We start from the raw sequence: 23,456 nt of genomic DNA on the forward strand, positions 1-23,456 counted from the left end.
TTTATGCGAGTGTATTAATAACCATTACATGAGAGTTGCATACGCTATTTTTTCTACACCCGATAAATAATCAAAAACCATAAATTTTATATTTTTATTGAACACAATAGGTAACAGTAATTATTCGTATTTCTATAAAAAAAATCTACAAAATTGTAATTAATACCTCGGGTATTGGTATTGCCATAGATACAAGAAAACTATAAACATTTTATTTGTATTTATATTCAACATATAATAATTGTAATTAATCCGATTTCTTAAAAATATTAAGATTATTTATTGTGCAGTTTGAAAAGTTTATTCCAGGTCCCACTGATCTGGAAGTGGAAGGAATATTTACATTTATTTCATTATTGCTAGTCTCAATAGAGTTCAATATTGTATTGGAAATGCTGATTTTATTCTGAACCGAATTTTCAATGTAGCCTTCTGCCACTGAATTGGATTTCCAGCCACCATGGCGTTTTAATGTAGTAATATCACCACCGGCATCTACTAATACGGTTGCAGATGTCCTACGAAAACAATGCCCTGTATATAAATTCGGATCAGGCAGATTTAAATATGTTGCTATTTTCTTCCCTATATCACCAAATTTATTAATACCAATGTTTTGAATTGTGCATTTTCCATTTAAATAATTAACGAAAAAAGATGGGGTGGGGCAAATTTTAGGCCGTAGATTCATATATTTTTTACTAATTTCGTAGTATTTGCCGGTAATTGTAAATGTTCGTTGTACTTTTGTTTTAGTTTCTATCACATTAACAATTAAGATTCCATTCATATCTTTGACATTTTCACATTTTAGGTCATGTAGTTCATGCCTTCGACATGCTCCCATTATTCCAAAAATCATTGCTACCTAAAAAAAAAAAAAATAATAAATAAAGAGAAGAAAAAAAAAGAAAAAAAAAAAAAGCAGGATGACCTAGGCTCGTTTCGAACCCGGATCTCATACTGTGTCTAGTCCAAATTGAGCGCCTTAACCCGCTCGGCCACGAGTTCAGTTCACGAGTTTGCTCGAAATTAATAAAATATACCTATCATGCATGAGTCGAATGGAAAATGTAATCATGAAATTTTTTTAAAAATGCAATGTTAGATAGATACTTACTTTTAAAAATAAAAACCGTTCATCGGGTGCTTCGTCGATAAACGTTTTTATTTGTTCAGGTGAAAATATTTTTGCTTTTTTTCCAACATATCCTTCGGACTTTCGCTTTAATAAAGCTTGTAGTTTCTTATATTTAGAAATGTTTATATTATGGTTTATATTTACCAACGTTTTTATTATTGAATAATGTGTCCATGTACTAGATGATTTCATAGTTTCCATCAATTCTTGAAAATAAGCAATTAAAACATTTTCGGAGAATGTCGAAATATTATTTGTATTTCTCCAGTCCATAAACCGTTGATAAAGTTTTTCGTACACTTTCTTAGATTTTTGGGGTAAAATATTTTGAACTGCATTTTCTGCTTTCTCCGATATGTGTGGAGGAGTCGATGGTAATTCTTCTATATCGCTGATATCAGACATTTTGATAAATTATCGAAGTTTAGCTAGGTATCTACGAAAATTTAATACGTACTGATTTTGACATCTAAAATAATTACATAGGAACCTAGGATAAACGTCAAATGCACAGCATGCTTGATTGAAAAATTATGGGTTTCTATTGATTAAAAATCTGTATCGTAATGAAAAATCTGTATCGTAATGGGTATCATTATGAAACGGATTATGGGCATATAAGTGAATTGTTATAATACGGGTGTAGAAAAAATAAATTTTGTGATTGATTAAACCTAAATCGGTGTTCTATCTCTGGGATTCCGGTTGGTCTTGCAAAAATAACACTACAAGTTTATATTAACATTACCACCATGTAGAGTTATTAGCTTTTGAAATTGGGAGGGGTAAATCGATTTTTCGTTATATTTTTAATTTTAATTGAACTTGGGTAATTTTTGGACGAAAGCTTTATTACTTGTAGCTGTTTCTTTTAAACTATTCAATTTACTAATAAGTAGCCATTGTTAAATATAACACGTTAACATAAATAGCCTCACACAACTACAAAATTATCCAAATTTAATTAATGTGAAGCAAACGAAAAATTGATTTTCAACCCTCAACATCAAGGGCTAATAACACATTAGGGTTCTGATTAAAAAATATATATAACACCATTTCCTGCATGCTCTGTATACACATAAAAAATACTCATGTATCCTGAAAACGTGTAGAAGTTTATATTTTCCAATTACGTATTATATTATAATACAAAACTAGTACTTTTTCTTTATTTATTCGTTATTCATTTATTTTCTTTTTATGACAATAAAGTTATTGTATAGGAATGGTCATAATAAAAAATCTTAGGTCTAATACTTAAAACAAAAAAAAAATACACACATTCAAAACACATTGCACACATTACACATTACATTACATTAAAATATTCCTCTAGAGAATAAAAACACTTTTCTTTCAGAACGTCTGTCAAACTCTTTTTAAATGCTGTTTCGGTAGTACTTTGTTTTATATTTATTTGTCGGTAACAAATTAAATATTCTAGGCCCTATAAATCTGGTTGACTCACTAGTAATTTTTAATCTAGCAAAAGGCTCATACAGCTTATCCTTTCGTCTAGTATTCACACTGTGATAATGGCTATTCCAAGCAAAAATATTCCTATTTTTAAAAACATACATACTTATCTCAAATATATATATGCAGGGCAATGTTAAAATTCCAAGCTTCTTAAATATAGGTCTACAAGACTGATTACTTAGTGCCCCAGCAATACACCGTAAAATCCTTTTCTGAGCAATAAAAACATTAGAGTGTAATGCCCCAGAAACAGATACCTTAAACGTGAGTCAATTTGTGCAAAATATAACATTCTAATATGTCTCTCATTTATAAATGGTCTAATATTTCGAAATAAATATGTCAAAGAAGACATTTTCGATATCAAAACTTCACAATGGTACTTCCAACATTCATCTAAGTGAATTCCAAGAAACTTAACAGTTTCGTTATATTTAAGTTTAGTGTTAGTAAGATTTATATCCAAATTGTCACACTTCCTTTGTATGCTATGAATTTGAATAACTTGAGTTTTTTTTAGGATTCATATAAAACTGATGTTGAGTGAAATAAGTATTTAATGAAGTCAAAATGTGCTTGCTGTTTTGTTGAATTAATTCATTCGATGTATTAGAAACTATTATAGAAATGTCATCTGCATACATTGTAAAATCTGATGGGGATATTATGTGTCCAATGTCATTTATATATAACGAGCCTTCAAATAAAAACGTGGTCAAGTTGGTTCTGAAAACTTGGACGTAGGGCGTAGCGTACAGCAAATGAACTTAAACGTCATCTGTCAAAGCGCTATATCGCCGCTATCAATTTGAATATTTTCGTTTTAAAAAGCGTTTAAAATGGTGTTTTCTCAAGAACAAAAAGTGTTTATCATAGAGTCCTACTTTAGAAATGGACGCAAGATTGATGGAATATGGAAGTATTCTATTGAGGAATGTTTCATAGAATTTCAAAATCAATTTCCCGGCGTTGTTGAGTACAAAATTTTTCAAAGTGCAGTTCAGCGTTGTGTTAATGTTTTTCGTGAAACGGGCAGTGTAACAAGAAAAGAAGGAAGCGGCCGACCTAAAAAGCGGACTGAAGAATTAAAAGAAAATGTCCAACAAATAATGGAAAATGCGCCAAGAACTTCTGTACGTGTTTTATCACAAATGGTGGGAGTATCAGTCGGTACCTGCCACACAGTGTTAAAAAAAGATTTGCGTTTGTTCTCCTATCGTTTAACTTGTCAGCAAGAACTTCATGAAGTTGATTTTCCGCGACGGGCTGTATTTTGTGAATGGTTTTTAAACAACTACGGTGAACTTCATAATATCACCTTTTTTTCTGATGAAGCCTGGTTTCATTTAAGTGGTTACGTAAACTCACAGAATATGAGAATGTGGTCTTCTGAAAAACCAGATAACTTTTTTGTCGAGGGCCCTCTACACGCTCAAAAAATTGGAGTTTGGTGTGCTCTCAATCGAAGGAGGATTTATGGACCTATTTTTTTTAATGGTACTCTTACTGCGCAAAGGTATAGAGAAGAAATTATCGCTCCTTTTGTTAACCAGCTGGAAGAAAACGAAATTACAAACTTTTACTTTCAACAAGATGGCGCAAGGGCACATACGGCAGGCGAGACGATGAATATGTTGAGGGAAGTTTTCCAAAATCGACTAATAAGTCTCAATGCTGAACATGAATTTCCACCGAGGTCATGTGATATTACGCCGTGTGATTTCTTTTTGTGGCCTTACCTTAAAAACACTATTTTTGAACTGCCTATTCCTGATTTAAACCATCTGCAGGCTCGACTTATAGACAAGATTCGTGAAATTAACAATACCCCGAGCATCTTAGAAAATGTCTTTAATTCTTTGAGGAACAGGTGTGAAAAGTGCTTGGAACAAGGAGGGGGACACTTTCAGCAGCTGCTTTAATTTATTGTTATAACAAGGAGGGGGACACTTTCCGCAGCTCCTTTAATTGTTTGTTATTGTTATCACGATTATTCTTTAAAATAAAGTTATATAGTCATTAACGTTATTGAAACTGACAGCTGCTATACAGCTCGTTGAGAAATGAGGTTAAGTTGGTCGCTATAAGCTACTCCCTACGTCCAATGTGTCAGAGCCAACTTCGACCACGTTTTTTATTTGAACGCTCGTTAGAATAAAAAGTATGGGACCCATAACGGACCCTTGAGGAACTCCCATGCTATATCTACGCTCTTTGATGCCACACTTTTCATTACATGTTGATCTAAATGCTGCAAGCTTACATACTGTTTTCGGCCTTCAAGAAAAGTGTTTACCCAATTCAAGACATTCCTCTAATACCATAGTGGGACAATTTAGATATCAATAACTTGTGATCGACACAGTCTTAGCTCACAAAATATTCCAGCGGGAGAGTGTCCTGCTGGAATAAAGGAGTGCACGGCTGAAGTTGTCGTCGACATACCACTCCGAAACCCATGTTGACTTTTTGTAATTAAATTAGATTTTTCAAGAAAATTAACCAGTCTGTCTAAAAAATACTAAAAAATATTTGAAAAACCGAAGGATATAGAAACTGGTCTATAATTTTCTAATAATTGCGGATTCTGTTTTTTAAAAATGGGTACAATTTTGCCATTTCTTAATACATTTGGAAAAGTTCCCGTTTCAAATGATAAATTTATTATATACGGAAGTGGCTCGACAATAGCACACATTGACTGTTTTATTATGAAACTTGGTATATCATCAGGGCCCGTTGACTTTTTTGTTTTAAGTTTACTAGGTAACAGATTTGACATTTTATGACTTGTAAACGGTTTCAAAAATAAAGAGTGATTTATGTTATTTATATTATTGTTCACATTGCATGTTTGTATATGAGATTTTGGTGGAGACAAATTTTCTACAATATTTCGAGGAGCTTGTACAAAATACTCATTAAGTAATGCCGCCACAATTTCAGGTTGCTCATATATAGTACCTTCATTATTTATAATTATATTATTGGGGTTTATTTTCCGATTTGACAACTCAGTTATAACATTCCAAGCAGATCTAATAGGATTTACTGAATGCATTATTTTTCTTTGATAATAATTTATTTTGTATTTTTAATCAACCGGTTGTGGTTATTTTTTGCCGTATTGTAAATTGGAGTTAAAATTGGAAAAATCTTTTTCTGTGTTTAGGCTTCGTATATTTAATAACATTAAATTAGGATTGAATATCACTTTCTCTGAGGATCTCTCTTCACCCCTAGCGATAAAAAACGTTGAATACAAGCTCCATAAGGCCACAAATTTGGATCAATTGCTTTATTAAAATTGTCTTCTAGAACATTAACTTTAAAATAAGAGTATAATCGGGATGTTTTGGTTTTATTGCTTCGCAACTTACTTCAGAAAAATTTGGCTTCAACAATGCTACTAAATCTTCGCATGTGGTTTTCGTGTCAATCCTGCATACGTGGAGAGTAACAGTTCTGGGGACACCCTCGATGGACGTTGACTTCGTATTTCTTCCAGTAATTATAGATCTTCGACTATGTCGTCTTTTATTATTACGTACTTTTTGCCATTCATCATTCTTTGGTACGGCAGAAATTGAATTTGACAGGGGATTATCATTTTTATCGGATAAATTAATAATTTTATTCATTTTTAATTGACATTGTATTTGCAATATATCGGTAGCTACATCGTTCTTATTTATTAACTTAGAATTTTCCGGTTTGTTGATATTTTTTCAGATGGCCTTCTGTTAGTTACTGATTCATTTTTTAGGGATGTTTTATTTGAACTGTTTTTGTCTTTCATACACAAATTTATCACATTTGGTTTTTGTACAGCATCGTTTAACTTGGATATACCACTTGATTGATATTTATTCAATAAATCTATATGGTTATTTAATAATTTAATTTTATCACGCAGCTCGCTAATTATAATGTCTTTTTGTTTTAGGATATAATTAAATATATTTAAATCTACCTTTCGATCCTTATCAGCTACCTCTTCTATGGTATCAAGAAAAGCAGTGGTATCATTGTCACTTTGATACAAACTCTCACAACAAAGTATTACACTATCATTGATAAACTTGACATTGCTACTTAATTTGGCACAGCTGACGTGGTATAAACTATTCCAGTTTTCACATTTAAGAGAACTAACAACGTTTTTATTACATCTTTTACAGACTTTAATAGAAGCGTGACTTGTGTTCGCAGTCATGCTTTCAATACTGCTTTATTCTGAGAGATTAGAAAAATGCACTGACAAAAAGGTAACTTTACAAATATACTTTGTGTGAATATAATGATGATAACACAAAGCACAAATTTTGCTACAAAACGCTGATATACAATGATACTGTAAACATTCTACATATCTATGATAGTACATTGTACAAGTGACAATGACGTACTTAACTCTCACGTGTGATGTAATGTTTTGTCCAACAGTTGCAGTATTTTAATGTAGGAAAAAACTTGAAGAGATATTTTAAAAAATTAAGCAGTCAATTCTTGATTATCAACGTCGATCGTGATGGATAGTTGCTGATAAATAAAATTTTTTTTAAATTTTTAAATTTTAATGCCTGTAAAAGATCTGATGGAGGAGATTTTCGAGAAAACGACCCCCCAAACCCTCAAATAATTGTTTTTTTTGCAAATATGCTGAAGGTAACGGCGGAGAACCCCCATATTTTCGAACCCACTCAACACGAATCTGGAAAGGAGAGTGAAGACGAATAGATACCGTGGGGTGGAAAGAATCATCCGCAAAGGCTTAATCAGAGTGAGTTAAATGATATTATTCACAACTTAGGTTTACCAAAAGAAACGGAGCTATATATTTAGTTAGGGAACTGAAAAATCTTCTATCTGAAAGAACCAAATCTTCTGGTGTATCGATCACGTGAAACAAGTTTTTGGAAATATATTTTCTTCAGATGAAGAGAAGACGTTAGCGTATTCCGCCGACGTTAAAGGACTAATAAACGAGTTAAAACACAAAGTTTACAAAGACGACGAGTGGATGTTTCTCATTCACTCCTCAAAATGACGCTTGAAGGCAGGAGGAAAGGATGTTAAATTAGAAAAATGTGGATTGATGAAGATTTTGCACAGAAAATGATTGAAACTGTGAAGACTGCATGGCAAAGCATCAAAAATTTAAGAGAGAACTTTTTGAGTCACAAAACATAATAGAATAGAATAGAATAGAATAGAATAGAATAGAATAGAATAGAATAGAATAGAGTAGAATAGAATAGAATAGAATAGAATAGAATAGAAGTAAAGAACAAATAAATATATACAGGAAGTAACTTTGAATGATATTTATACCGAGGCTACCTTTGACCTTGAGCAACACATATTATAAGTTTGTTTTCTCAAATTCCGTTGTGAAAACTTGCGCATGCATACTGCGATATGAATTTTTGTTAAATCTCATAATTTAAAGGAAAGGTTACTAAAAAGCAAATTTTATTAAAATGTAAATTTCCACACCACCCGTCCGTGAAGTATCTACCTACTGCTCTTTCGCAGGTTACTTTTATTGGTTGGCTGTTCGCCACAAACCCTATCATCCCACATACACGAAAATTTAATTCTTTTAAATAAGATAGAGCATATAACAGACTTAAAATCTTGGCTAATCTTCGAATCCTGGTACCAGGATCCTCTTCCACGGTATTTAAAATTTCGGGTTCTCACCCTTTAATTTTTTAATGTTATAATAAAAACAGTGTCGACGTAACCGGTCATTAAAGCTTCGTCGAATTAACATGGCGATTTATTTTTTACCCCTTCACCATCCCGTCATATCATACCAGGTATGAAATCAACTGGCACTTTTCAAAGGCGGCAATACAGCATATTAACTGAACAGTGGAGGCTAACCTTCGTTGCATTTCGTAAGCATTCGGAACAATATCGATTATGAAATTGTTCACGATTTAATTTTTGTTTTGTTTAATTTAATTAATTTAATATCCAGTATCGATTGGCTTTGAACTGGGTGAATAGGAAAAAAAGAGTAGAAAAATACCGTATTATGTTTAGAAATTTATAATTTTTAATATTACTTATTTAAACTTTCCTAAATGTGTCCCTACCTACTTTATATAGTGTCAGTAGTATAGCTCAGCTAAACTAGGTTAATGTCATAGGGCAAATGCTACACTTCTTAAAAAACAGAAATAATAATTGTTTGTAAAAACTTGAAAATAATTTCAAATTCGTATTCAGGGGAAAAAAATTTATCTCACTTAAAGTTACACCCTGTATAAATTATTTCCAATGTAGTTCAATATCAAAACATAAATAAGAACATTTTGACAATATTCGATTACAAATTACATGTGTTTTCACAAAATGCATGTTTAGTTTCTATTTTATATTGCACTTTTCAAATGCATGTACCATACTTGTATTTTACTTTTTTGTATGAGAAAGCTTCTGTATAGAAATTTAATTCGAAATAACTATTTAATTCAAGGTTATTTCTTAGGCAAAATTGTAGAATACAAATAAATTTTAATCCTTTTGAGGAAACTCCATATTTATGCCGCTACTCTTTTCAGCTATAGTTCCACTGCTAAAATATGCTCTTAAAGTTATAAACACGAAAGAAACGTCATGTGAGGTTTACATAGATAATTATGAGATAATTGGTGACAGATTTTCTTTTAACTATATCCAGGTTCAGTATAAGGTAAGATTTTGTAGCAATTTATAGTGACAGTATAGGGTGTTAACAGTTTCAAATATTTATATGATTAAATATTTAGTGATAAAATTTGAGGGTTGACATTTCCTTAGTCGGGACTATTTCATGGATAACTTATTCCAAAATACACTCCAGTGGCGTGTAGTTATTGGGGTAGTAGGGAAGCTTTTGTGGAAAAAAATCGTACGCCACTGGTTTTTGAAATAATTTTAAATGTTTTTGAAATGTACAATCAATTATTTGTGACAATAAGTATTCTTGTAAAGTAATCTAGATAATTGGGAAATCAAATAGGTAAGAAGATACTTAAGTACCTACGTTGCTATTTATCATTTTCTATTGATTAATAAATGCGTAACAATAAATTTAATACCTAATATTTTTAGGAGATTTCAAAACACGCCACTGTTTTGTGTGTTGCAAAAAGTTTGTTATTTTTCATACAACTAAAAATAGATTTTAATTAAAAAAAAAAATATGGTATTCAATTATACAAATATTGAATTAGCACATACGCTGGAGCGAATGGCAATGGCAAATTTTTCTAAATCGACGTTGTCCAACAAGGAATACTTTTTCAAGCGTTCACCGTCGAGCTCGTGAAACTGCATGTTGTCTATTTTATCTGTATTGAAGACGTCTCAATAATGAAACGAAGCGTCAAGTTTCAGAAAAAAAATGTGTTTCGTTAAATTCACATTTGACCAAAAATTCCACCGTGCCAGCTACTAACCGTTATTAATAATTCTGTCTGCTAATTCTATAATTAATACCAAAAATATTTTGTCCTTATTACTGTTTCAATGTTACCGAATTTTTTAGAATTATAAAGAAATTAGTACCTTAGTATGTTTTTCCAAGAGGAATAAAGCTACTTGTCTTTATTTTGTAAAAGATATAATAAAATTAACTCAAATTCGAGTAAATATTATAAACAAGTCATCCTTGAACTAATCTTAAAATGAGCTCTACATGAAATAAAAAATTACATTGTAGTTACTACGTAAAATGTATTTCTAAATATCTTACAAGTAATTATAAATATTACCTTCTAAAAATGTTTTTTGTAATATCTTAATTCAAGATAATTTTACAATAGAACTTACATTTATTTGTAAAATTACAATCGATAATAAAATCATAGTAAAGGTACAATAAATTGCCATCTTATTAGAATTATTATTTTTTTCGATGTATAAGTTAATAGAATTATCGATAACAGTTCTTTGGCGCATGTTGTCGCTACCGAAACGTCGAGCAAGAGAAAGACTTGTTAGTACAGTTCATTTGGAAAATAGAATTTTGGAATCTGTAGATGAAGACCCATCTACCAGTACCAGACAGATATCAACAGATATGGGTGTATCACATGTAACAAACTGGAACGTCTTACGTGAGCAGCAATTACGCCCATATCATGTCCGGCGAGTTCATGCATTAAATGAAAACGACTATCAACCGAGGATTGAATTTTGTCAGTGGTTTTTAAGCAATGTGAACAGCCTGATTTTCAGTTATTAATATTATTTACCGATGAAGCGAAATTTACAAGGGAAACCATTTCGAATTGTCATAGTCATAGTAACCACCAATGGGCGGATGAACATCCGAATATTATTTCCCAACGTCGATTCCATGAATAGTTTTCTCTGAATGTTTGGCCAAGCATTGTGGACGATTACTTCATTGGTCCCTACTTTTTACCCAGAACCCTCGATGGTAGAACTTATCAAAGGTTCCTGCAAGAAGAATTGCCACCACTTCTAGAAGAAGTACCATTGAGGTTACGTCAATTGTTGTGGTATATGCATGATGGGGCGCCACCTCATTACAGTCTTACCGTTAGACAGTTGCTGAATAATCAGTATCCTAATCACTGGATTGGTAGAGGAGGACCCATTGCTTGGCCGGTTCGTTCCCCCGACCTTTATCCCTTGGATTACTTTTTTGGGGTTACCTCAAAACTATAGGTATATAGTACTCCAGTTCCCAATGCAGAAGTGCTTCGACAGCGCATTGTAGAGGGTTTCGCAATCATACACAATACGGCTGGAATTATGAGGCATGTAAGATGATCAATGTGGAGACGCTGCGCGGCATGCATTTTGCATTTTGAACATTTTTTGTGATGTATACTGTTTTGAAATATGTCAAAAGTATTAGGTATTGAATTTATTGTTACACATTTAGCAATCAATAGAAAATGGTAAATAGCAACGTAGGTACTTAAGCACTTCTTATTTGATTTCCCAAATAGCTAAAGACAAGTAAATTTTACGAATACTTTACAAAAATACTTCATTGCCACAAATTGATTGTAAATTTAAAAAACATTTAAAATTGTATCTCCGTAGGGAAGCGTTCTATCAAAAACTGTTATAGGGCAAAACTTGATTATTTTCATTGGTAGAATACGCCATTAAAGTTTGGCAAAACTTATCATTAACACCCTGTATAAAAAATTATTTTAGGACGTAGCTCATAAATAAGATTATATTTTTTTGTTTATTTTTTAGTCATGTAATAAGAACATTAGACTACAGTTTTTAATATAGAGTTTATGATTAATATTTATTAGATTTCCAAATTATTTCACCCATTTATGTTACTGCAAATAATTATAATTTTGTGCCAGATTTTGAATGCTTAGACATTTTTTGACAATTCTGTTTATTACGCTAGGTGTTTCTGTTTTTGAGTTATAAGGTAACATGAGTCTTAACTCTAGAAGTAGTTCAAGTATAGTAATATTTTTGCGTAACGCAAAATGTTAATAGAGTTTTAATATCAGGTCATACTTTGTTTTTGACATTTTTTTAATTTGTAGTAAACCAAATTCATTTAAAGAGGTTTATCGGGTACGGAGGTACATCTAAAGTCTAATGAGAGTTTCTGTAGATTCGCTAGTGACTAAAGTAGTAAGCCTTTAGATTTGTCAACGTTGCACTTGGCTGGCTCGCTCGCCTCGGTGTTCGCTCGCTCGCGTTCGATCAATCTGTTTGCTTGGACTCCTGCACATTTCAAATAATACACTACGTCTAGACCGCGGCGTTGCCACTATCACGCATATGGAGGATAAGTTAGTCAGCAACAGCAATTTGAAGGAGAATTATTATAAATTATGTATCTTACAAGTACCAAATATTTCTACGAGCTATCATACGGTTTCTTAGATATCGGTTTCCTATTTATACAAGTTGCTGTGGAAACTGTTCGTCAATTGTTGCGCATTCTAAGTAGAAAGACCAAAAATCTGCATTCTCATAAGACTTCGTACTAAATAATGAAAAATTATTTTATTAATATCTCGTCTCTTAGGTATCCAAACTAGTCATAATTTTGTTTGCGGATTTTCTTCATATCAATAAGCTTTTTTTATGAATATTTGTTTGTCAATTCCAAATCAGATAAACCTCCTTAAGCTGTACGGGTAGGATGCGCAGTAGCAAGAAGACTATACCTTTACCATGGATTACCTGCCAGTTGTATCTTTATTTGTGTCCCTTCTCATCCTGCCTTGTAATTTGGTTTCTACTTTTAATGTTATAGAAGAGACTATTCGTCAAAAATAAATTGTTAGTTTTTGCTGTAATCTTCTTTTTGTTTATATTATACTCTTAATAATTCCATTTTTAATAAATTCCGTACAAACATATGTAAACTGTATCGCTAAGATAGATTTAAGTGATTAATTACTAATGTTATATACGACTTTCTCCCATTTTATTTTTACTTTTTTGGAAATTGGAGGATTTCGTCATAGCAAAGTGGATGAAAAGTGAAAATATTTTATTTTTTGTAATAATTATAATATTTTCAGGAAAATAGTAGCGATAAATGGATTTCCCATAACGAAACATCCTTTAGTGCCATACAGTCATTACGTGAAAAAATTTCTAATTTAGAGGCGGACACCACGTATTGTGTTCGAGCTGTACTATACTCAAATAAATCCAACTTTTATCAGGGCCATATAAAAGAAACATGCTTTAATACAACTTGCATTCGTAAGTACTTAGTTTAAATTTGAATTTAATAATAATAAATTTGACAAAAGAATATGAAAAAATTAATCAGGATTGGATTCACAAAAATAATTAAAAATTTGTTTTTGACGTTTTTCTTGTTTTTTCATAAAATTGAAGAAAAGACGTAAGAAAACAAATGAATAGCAAACCAGGACCACCATTTCCATATTTTTAAGTAAATAAAATCATTAAATTCGAGATGTGATCATATTATCTACTATTTAAGCAGTAAAATTATACGAATAATCTTTAGCACCTTTTTGGATCAAAATTTTTAATTTGATATTAGTGCATGTATGTAGAATCTCAATAATGGAAACTTAATGTATCTTTTATTAATTTTCAGCATATAAACCTGATGATATTATTATCACTACGTCCGACACCAGTGCTACTGTTGAACTGTTGAAGGTAAGACATAGGTATCAATTATGTGTTGTTTTCTATACATATATTGTTCCAAGTTATTAACAATGTTAATGAATAACAAGTATTTTTAAGTGAATCGGAACATGAAACTTATAAAAATGTATGCCGTGATGGGCTTAGTTTAAAACAAAATATTACATTTAATATTTGGTATTGTTATATGTACTTTTCTTTGTATTCGACAAGCAAAATTCAAATAACAAGCCCCCCACACAGAGTCTAGCCCGGGAACAACAAAAACAGATAAAAAAAATTCTAGCTAGCGATTGAAAAAGCGTAATACTAGACCAGATACACAGGCAACAACCTCAATACCATGATTTCAATACATTTTAGAACAAATGGGTAGATTTTCGCTTTTTTCTTTAGGCATTACCCAGTAACGTCACAGGATAGAGATAAAGGAATGTTTACATTTATAATTTAATAGGAATTTTAATTTAAGGAGTACAATATTTTCAAAGATCTCTTTGTAGAAATCAGAAAGTTGTCAAACAAGTAAATATAAATATAGTCTGGATGCTGATAAAGAAAGGAAAATGGAAGACGTAATAGTATTAACCGATTTACAACCGCTTCAAATGTATACTTTTAACTTACGACATGTTGTACATGGAAATATATCAATAAAGTTTCAGGTCACTACAGAAAGTAAGCAAGCCTAGTGAAAAATCTGGCAATTTTTTGTATTATTGATAACTTATATTTCAGAGCCACCTTATAATGTGATAGTAACATGGACACATGATAAAGACATGAACATTTCTTGGAACAATCCCAATATCACCAAGTGGAAAATTAAAAAATTTAGTGTCAATATTGTGAGCGACCATACCATAATATTTTCAAGGATATCGAAAGACTTAGAATGTACCTGCTTGGTAAAATATATGTTGTGTTTTATTTATTACAAAATTTTGTATAAAGATTCTAGTTTTACCTGAACATCAGAATTCGTTAAATAACTAAAAACTTTTGTTAACAGTTGATAAGAAACCAGTTTGGAGCAATTTAACATTTTTATTTAAACTTTATATGTATTTCCAATATCAAAAGTACGTGCATATTAATCCCATTAATCTCGCCATCTATCAAATGTGTTCACATAAAACGTATATTTTGCCTTTTTAAAACAAAGATTCCTTTTAATTACAGATCGAGAAAAAATACTTCAAGCCATGTAGAAAGTACGATGTGAGTGTAGCTATTTACAGTGAAAAATATTCAAGGACATATAATATCGAAAAATGGAGTGCTCCACCTGTTCCTGACATTTCTGAAGATGCGATCAAAATAAGTCATACAAATAACATTATAGTAATTTATATTCCAAGGCCAACAAATTTGGAACAAAATTTAAGGAATTGCTCTAGAAAATTGCATATTTTAAAGTCGCTGTGGCAAAATAATGAACATATCAATAAGACCATAAATGATTTCGAACACGCCTTAAAAAATTCCCTACCACTTCCAACTTTTAATAATGTTAGACGAATATATGAAATAAATGAGGAAAATTTACCGTTTGAGTTTCCTATAAAGGATGATAGTGTTACGAAATATCGGTTGCACCTGCTTTTTATTAACGAATGTTTCGGGCAGGTCCAGTTAAGAAGAATTCAAAAAGACCTCTATCCTGGGGAACGAGTTACCTTGGGGAATGAAAATTTAGAAGGTATCGATATTGCCAACTACGTATTCCTTGTATCAATGTTACTACTACCATCAATACCATTTATGTTCATGTAAGTGTGTCTTGTTATTACATTGACAATTGGAAATAGTCTGAAAAGACTGAATTTATAAAACAACTAAATCATTGCTTCAAAAATTTAGACCCCTAAAAAGATACATCCTTTTTGATATTCTTTTAGTCAAAAATATTCAAAGAAATGTTGAAGCTTTGTAGATTATGGAAATCAAGCATTATTTGATTAATAGTCAAAAGAACATAAATATATTTCTAATTATTGTCTTTTGGGGGTCTGTCGCTTGGAAAATTAAAAAATAGGGGATATTACAGAACACCACTTTATAAATTCTAGGGAATCAATAAAATAAAAATTAATAAAAAAATAAAAATGTTTCCTTTACGTTTATTTTCGATATACAGGGTAGGGTGTTAATGATAAGTTTTGCCAATATTTAATGGAATATCCTACCGATGAAAATAATCAACTTTTGCCGTATACAAATTTTTGATAGGACGTTTCCCTACGGAAATACAGGGTGTTAAAACTTTCAAATATTTATCTGATTTTTTCTGTAACTTTACCGGTAAAAAATATTTAGTGATAAAATTTGGGGGACGACATTTTTTTAGTAGGGATTATTTTTTCATGGATAGCTTATCCAAAATACACTCCAGTGGCGTAGTTATTGGGGGAGTGGGGACCTTTTTAGTTGTTTGGTTTTTTAAATAATTTTAAATGTTTTTAAAATGTATAATCAATTTGTGGCAATAAAGTATTCTTGTAAAGTATTCGTAAAATTTACTGGTCTTTAGATGATTAGGAAATCTAATAAGAAGATCTGCGTTGATATTTACTATTTTCTATTGATTGCTAAATGTGTAACAATAAGTTCAATACCTAATATTTTCGAGAGATTTCAAAACACTATGCAACATCACAAGTCATTCTATGTTAAATCACTGAGGTCCTGACCCGACCATTTTGAATTTTCTTCAATTTTTGCTAAACTTATTTTTTAATTTTGCTCGTTTTGAGATGTAGTTTTACGAGTATAAAAAAATATATAAAAATAATACAAGTTTGGTTTTTTTAATTTTTCTACCAAAAAAGGCTCTTTGAAAAAATCGTCAAAAAAATCGCTTATATGACGTAAGTTGAAAATACACGTTTTAGATACACTGTTCACTTCACTAGTTTTGTTTGAACTTTTTTTTGTTATTACCATGGCAATGCCAGTATAAAATTTTTAAATTGTCATAACCTCTAAACGCCTTAATCGATTTCAGTAAATGAGGGCTCATTTTAAAGAACTATTAATAAAATTTATATTTATGATATGGGAATAAAAATATTATTTTCCTGTGCAACGGTAGACGACGCTAATTACAAAAGTTTTGTAATCGTCTCCGTTTACTAAAAAAATATTAAATGCATCGATATATTTTTTTCCATGGGTTGATAAACCGTTTGTTAAGGAAAACAAATACACAAATCGGATATCGATACCTTTTGTTTTCAAGTTATTGGTAGATAAAATAGTGAAGTTGTGCCAGAACATCCTCCTTTATTTAGTTCTCTAAATTACATTAGTCCAAACCAAAATTAAATTGTAAAACTATACCAAGCTTGTCCTTAAAACGTATTTGTTTTATTTTGAAATTTTTTTAATATGTATGTACAATTTATAATTTTTTTTATTGATTCCAAATATCTGAGTATTTAAAAAGATTATTTAATTGTTTCCATAACGAGGTAGGCCATGTCCTATGAAAATAGACAACCGAATTTTTTGTGTTTTAATTTTTACAGATAATGTACACTATTAAAGAACATTTTTTTGTAGAAGTAAATCGTGAAGACTAATGACTAAAAATTCCATATTTTTAGAACTACTTCTACTAATATTGCCATTTATTAAAAAACAATTTCAAATTTGGTACTTTTATTTTTCAACGCGGGAGTGGCTCTATTACTCCCACATCCACTGGAAGATTGGCACCTGAAGGTCGTTTGGTTTATGTACTATGTAAGACCTCACAAATGTGTGAAAATCAGCCTTGGTATAGTCTTTCCGAAGTCAGTTGAACATGTAAAAAACGCCTAGCAATAAAATTTAATGAGTTTTATAGGCGCCCCTAAAAAAGTTTTCCGATAAAGGTAAAAAATTTTAATAATGTGCAGAAAATTTCTATTATATGTTCATTTGGCCAACAACATATTTTAATTATTTATGTCCTCAAACAATTTTATTATATTGATGGTAAATTTCGTTTTGTTCCGTATCAAAAGATCTCCAAAATGCCATGTTGTAATAATATTATTTCTGCCTTTCGCAATTGTAATATCAATGATAGAAGGTGCCTATAATAAATTAAAATTACCTGAAGCACACCAAATTCCGCATTGCTGCACTGCACTGCTAGGCAATTTGTCGACCACTTGTCAACGGCTGAGATTTATGGCCAGTGGCCCAATGCAACTGTATTTGTATTTCGTTTGCCCGCGCTCGCATTCTTCAACTGGACGTATACCTACATTTCTACCACCACGTTTAGTTCGACCAGACCTTTATATGGGTATAGCTAAATAAATATGGGACCAAGTTTTTTAAAAATTTCAATGCCGAGTTGCTGCGTCAGCAACCGAACCTGGTACATGCTGTCATGCTTTTGGTTCTTCAATTGATATCGGAAAGACTATAAGATGACAACCCTCAAAATGCCACGGCCTCTCGGACTATAACTGCCGACGACTAGGTACATAAACCATGGCACAACAACTCGAAAAACAATAATTCTTTGTATTACCTACACGGTTTACAAACAGAATTTAAAACAAGTTCACTACAAAATCTCGTAAATGAATTTTTGTCTCATGCGACGATATGCAGTGTCATCTTTTTAACGTCACAGTTTGTGTCAATATACTAACACTTTTTAATATACCCTGCACTCTTATGTTTTAGCTTTGCAATGATTTGGAAACACGAGATTAAGGGAAATTGTTCAAAAAAGACTAAACAACGTAAGTACTTATACTTATAACTATAAATAAAGTAATTGTATATAATATACAATAAACTACATAAGTGTAAAACATTTAAGGGGGTGATTTCTCATCGAAAAAAAGATAGGATCTTTCATATAAAGAAACTTCATTGGAGCATCCTTTGTTAAGATGTAGCCCCTTAAAGGGGGTACATAAAATTTGTTTAACAATTTTTTTCACAAGCACTAAACAAGTTACAATATTGAAATTAACCTGACATTTTCTACTACCAAAAAGACACCTAGCCAGTAATTTATTTGGTTTACCCCATGGTTGTAAGGGGTGGAAAACGCAACCCCTAAAATTTATTTCCAACGTAATTTTTTGTCTTATTATTTTTTTACCATTTAAAAATTTATTTCCGATAGCCTGTTTCATTCTAAAAAAAAATGTCTCTTGAATTTTTTGCCCAAATTAAACCAGTTCGCAGCAAAAAATTATTTTACGAACAAGATACATATCGCCATAAAACGAAAATACGAAACTAATTTATCTAGTAGGCCGCCATTAGCGATACTGACAATTAAATTGGAATCAAGCTGTCAGTTTGTAAATTTTTGAAATTGAAGTAATACTAATTGTGTATTGTTCTGTTCTTAATTTGTTACTTTAATAATTCACTTGTTATTAAAATGGCATACACAAATGAGGAAATGGCTGATATGCATTACGTTTACGGTCTGTCGCAGGGGAATGGGTTAGAAGCTTCTACAAGATATGCTGAAATGTATCCTCAACGGCAGCATCCTTCACATAGAATATTTGTCTGACTTCATCAACGATTACGTGAATATGGTTCATTCAACAAAAGAACGCAGGATTGTGGTCGCCATCGAGAAGTAAGAACACCACAGCTTGAGGCAGCAGTACTTAATTTGATAGAAGAACAACCTACTACCAGTACTAGAAAGATTGCTTTCCAGCTAAATGTTGATCATATGACGGTATTTCGAATTTTAAAGGAACATCTCTTATACCCTTACCATCTGCAACGAGTACAGGCACTGTTACCGCGAGACTTTCCGAACCGTCTTGAATTTTGCAATTGGATGCTGGAAATGATTAGAAGAAATCGTGACTTTCTGAAGACGATCGAATTCACAGACGAATGTAGTTTTTCTCGGGACAAGATTATTAATTTTCATAATTACCACATATGGGCTGATGAAAACCATCACGCTATTGTCGAAACTAACCATCAAGAACAGTTTTCTCTTAAGGTGTGGGTCGGAGTTATTGGGGATTATTTAATTGGGCCTCATTTTCTACCTCCTCGATTAAATGGTGAGGCATACGTTCAATTTTTAAGAAAAGTGCATCCCCCCGTACTGCTGGAGGAAGTTCCTTTGGGCGTCAGAAGGGATATGGTTTTTATGCATGATGGGGCTCCCGCCCATTTTAGTCAAGTAGCACGTCAGCATTTAACTGAAACATATGCAAATCAGTGGATAGGTCGAGGAGGACCACAGAATTGGCCCGCTCGATCCCCGGATCTCAATCCTCTGGATTTGTCTACTTGGGGCCATTTGCAGCATTTGGTTTATCGTACTCCTGTTCGCGATGTAGAGGACTTAAGAAACCGCATTATCGATGCGTGCAGGGTAATTAGAGAGACTCCAGGAATATTTGAGCGAATACGTGGCTCAATGCGCCGACGTCTAGACGCATGCGTAATGTCTGAAGGTAGACATATTGAACATTTACTATGATTTCTACATGTTGTATGTTTTGTTATTATTAAATTAGTTTTGATTATTCCCCTTTAATCATTTAATGCAGGTAGTAACTACAAAATAACAGTAAATCCAGTCCGCATTTATGACGATGTATCTCTGTAGTTGTTCGTAAAATAATTTTTTACTGCGAACTGGTTTAATTTGGGCAAAAAATTCAAGAGACATTTTTTTTTAGAATGAAACAGGCTATCGGAAATAATTTTTTAAATGGTAAAAAAATAATAAGACAAAAAATTACGTTGGAAATAAATTTTAGGGGTTGCGTTTTCCACCCCTTACTACCATGGGGTAAACCAAATAAATTACTGGCTAAGTGTCTTTTTGGTAGTAGAAAATGTCAGGTTAATTTCAATATTGTAACTTGTTTAGTGCTTGTGAAAAAAATTGTTAAACAAATTTTATGTACCCCCTTTAAGGGGCTGTATCTTAACAAAGGATGCTCCAATGAAGTTTCTTTATATGAAAGATCCTATCTTTTTTCGATGAGAAATCACCCCCTTAAATGTTTTACACTTATTTAGTTACACCTTGTATAATACATAATGAAAATATTTTACAATGAAGCACTTAGTTCAGTGTTGACATAATGCAAAGAGAATAATATCGGTATATAATATCGGGTTGAAAACTATTAGCAAGTGTTGCATATACAAATAGGCATAATACAGTAGCTAAAATTATACATCTGGCAATAGCATCACAATGCCAACTGTATTAGACCCATATTATACATACCTACACACCACAAACAATACTAGAGAACAAACATTATAAATTAAATTGTGATCCGATTATACGCACTTACAAGACAATAGCACATAACAGATCGGATGTAATATTTCAAAATAAAATGGAAAATGGCACTTATACAGGGTGTTCAGTTCGAGTGAATCAAACTTTAACCACAAATATAACTCAATAAATAAGCATATAACGAACTGATTCAAATTTGAATCAATTTGTTATAAGCATAGCAAAGATTTCATAAATAATATGATTTTAATAACCAACCAATACGGCCCTGTACAGTGAAAACGGTGCGACTTAGACCCTTGCTTTGATAAGGCAATTCTGAATTATTTATTGAGTTCTATTTGTGGTTAAAGTTTGATTCACTCGAACTGAAACACCCTGTATAATAATTGATATACCAACACCATCTGACCAAAATTTAATAAAATAGTACTCAGAAAAAAAAAAGAAAAATATCAAGAACTGGCCATTGAGATCGAAAGAATTTGAAAACAAAAACTTTCGTTTATTATATCAACTACAGGTATATATTACACCACACTCGATCAATAAACGTCTTGCACAAATCAATTTATATTCATACTACTGCACAAAAAGCAGCATGTAATGTAACATGAACTTTTTTTAATCAAAAATAAACTTCCGATGGACTTGGATTTAACCAAGAGAAATAATAATAATATATTTAGGTAGCCAAATAAATCAATCGTTATACAAAATTTGCCAACGATTTAAATTAATTTTGCTTTGTCCCTAAAGTCCTCATCAAATGAAGTCATAAATACTTTTTATATCAGATCTCTATATGAGTTCCATAACTAAATTAATGATAATGTTAAGATTGCTTTTAGAATGAAGTTTGAGATAAAAGTAGGTAGGTACAAGAATTGATGAAAAATGTGTAATTTAAAAAATCTAATGTATTTTTCATGTTGCAGCAAATAAGGATATTGAGGAAATACCATTGAGTGACATCAACGAACCCCAACCCAGTACAAGTACGGCCCAACTCGTAAGTACTTGTTTATATGTCAAGTCCCTAACTTCAACCAGCATCATTTTTTAATTTGACACTAAATTTGAACGTATTCAGATATACGTATAGTCGTAAAATAGCTATGATACAGTAGTAGCAATATTTAGGTAATAGGCTTATTGTAGAAGCTGCATTCATTTTTGAAAATTTTAACCTCTCACTGAAATAAATTGTATGAGTAAAATTGTTACAAAATCAGTTGATCATATAAAACTTGATAGTACCGAACCCTGACAATCAAAGAATAACTTACTAAAACTTATTTTTTTCTCCAACAGCGTTACTGAAGGAAACAAGGACCAACCCAATGGTAGTTTTTTTTTCTGAAATTTGTAATCGCACATAAGTAAAAGAATTGCTCAGGCAATCAACTGTATTTTGTCGTTTAAATATAATTAAACCAAACATTAATCAATACATATTTTGTACATTTGATGTATGTTCCTTCTTAATTTAACAAAATACTTTTCTTGCCTACATTTTATTTTTATTCAGATAAAAACAAACATTGTTTAATGTAATATATATTTTAATCAAATTAATAGTAGATATAATATTTAATATGAAAAATCAAAATTATTATTACATATGTATACTAAAATAAAGAGGTGCTTAATTTTTTTATATGAGTTTTTTTGACACTGTAAAAAAATCACTCAGTTTCATGTCATATTGTACCTTACAGATACGTAAATAAGTGTAGGTAACAATCTAACTATCCGTTTATTTAACCAAATACTAATCGAGACTGAATATATAATTGTTTTTAATTATTTTAATCAAACCACTACATTTAAACACAATTGGCATCAAAACTACTAAGCTAATTCATACAAATACAAAATATTTTTCTAAAAAATCTTACCAAAGAAAATCAAATCACGTTCTTGGATACCAAAAATTCTTAACTATTGATATTGCGAGAAACAACTAGTGGTATCGAAGAACATTGTTCGACTAAAATAGTCCGGTCAAAATAGACATATCAAATAACGAAAATTCCGACAGAGCTAAATTTTGGTGGAGACCTTGGGTACACCATTAGAAATAAAGTGTCAAAAGTCCCCATCGATCCCATGTGTGCTAAAATTTGAGGTTTTTTGGATTTTTTTCGAAAACGGTAAGTTTTATCAAAAAAGTATTCCTGATAAAAATTATAGATCTTAAAATTATCTACAAAAATGGTCGTTATACTTTTTTTCTGAGAATAACCATTTCTGAGATATCGCGATTCTAATATGTGAAGGAGTCACGTTCTACATGATATGCACATATTTCCACCTGTGAGGTAGTGTACTTTGGCGCGTTTTTTGTTTTTTTTAACGTGGTTTCCGCGGTAGGCCTACTCCACGAACTGTTATGACGGAATTTTCAGGGACAATACTCTT

The 23,456-nt window shown here is 31.5% G+C and overlaps 2 protein-coding genes across 4 annotated transcripts in view; one reads left to right on the plus strand and one right to left on the minus strand.

The window, feature by feature from the left end:
* Positions 1 to 22,568, plus strand: part of LOC108914537 — a 55,653-nt gene extending 33,085 nt beyond the window's left edge. The window contains exons 8-16 of one of the 2 annotated variants that reach the window (XM_018720364.1): positions 9,199 to 9,329; positions 13,165 to 13,351; positions 13,719 to 13,783; positions 14,278 to 14,452; positions 14,513 to 14,682; positions 14,957 to 15,546; positions 18,461 to 18,519; positions 21,971 to 22,044; positions 22,347 to 22,568. In XM_018720364.1, the coding sequence (XP_018575880.1) occupies positions 9,199 to 9,329; positions 13,165 to 13,351; positions 13,719 to 13,783; positions 14,278 to 14,452; positions 14,513 to 14,682; positions 14,957 to 15,546; positions 18,461 to 18,519; positions 21,971 to 22,044; positions 22,347 to 22,355 (1,460 nt within the window). In that variant the 3' untranslated portion in view covers positions 22,356 to 22,568. The remainder of the gene's footprint in view (positions 1 to 9,198; positions 9,330 to 13,164; positions 13,352 to 13,718; positions 13,784 to 14,277; positions 14,453 to 14,512; positions 14,683 to 14,956; positions 15,547 to 18,460; positions 18,520 to 21,970; positions 22,045 to 22,346) is intronic. The other variant, XM_018720373.1, reaches the window with a different exon arrangement.
* On the minus strand, positions 6 to 1,758 carry LOC111691394. Of its 2 annotated transcripts, none has more exons than XM_023454131.1 (2): positions 1,286 to 1,758; positions 6 to 868 (listed from the first exon to the last, which is right to left on the minus strand). In XM_023454131.1, exons 1-2 carry the CDS (start codon positions 1,544 to 1,546, stop codon positions 248 to 250), a joined length of 882 nt encoding a protein of 293 aa, XP_023309899.1. In that variant the 5' UTR covers positions 1,547 to 1,758; the 3' UTR covers positions 6 to 247. The 2 variants fall into 2 exon arrangements, with proteins under 2 accessions (XP_023309899.1, XP_023309898.1); XM_023454130.1 differs by having other exon boundaries at positions 1,121 to 1,758.
* Positions 22,569 to 23,456: the final 888 nt, after the last annotated feature.

Source organism: Anoplophora glabripennis, unplaced genomic scaffold (assembly GCF_000390285.2).
Source record: "Anoplophora glabripennis isolate ALB-LARVAE unplaced genomic scaffold, Agla_2.0 scaffold50, whole genome shotgun sequence".
NCBI classification, from domain to species: Eukaryota; Metazoa; Arthropoda; class Insecta; order Coleoptera; family Cerambycidae; genus Anoplophora; species Anoplophora glabripennis.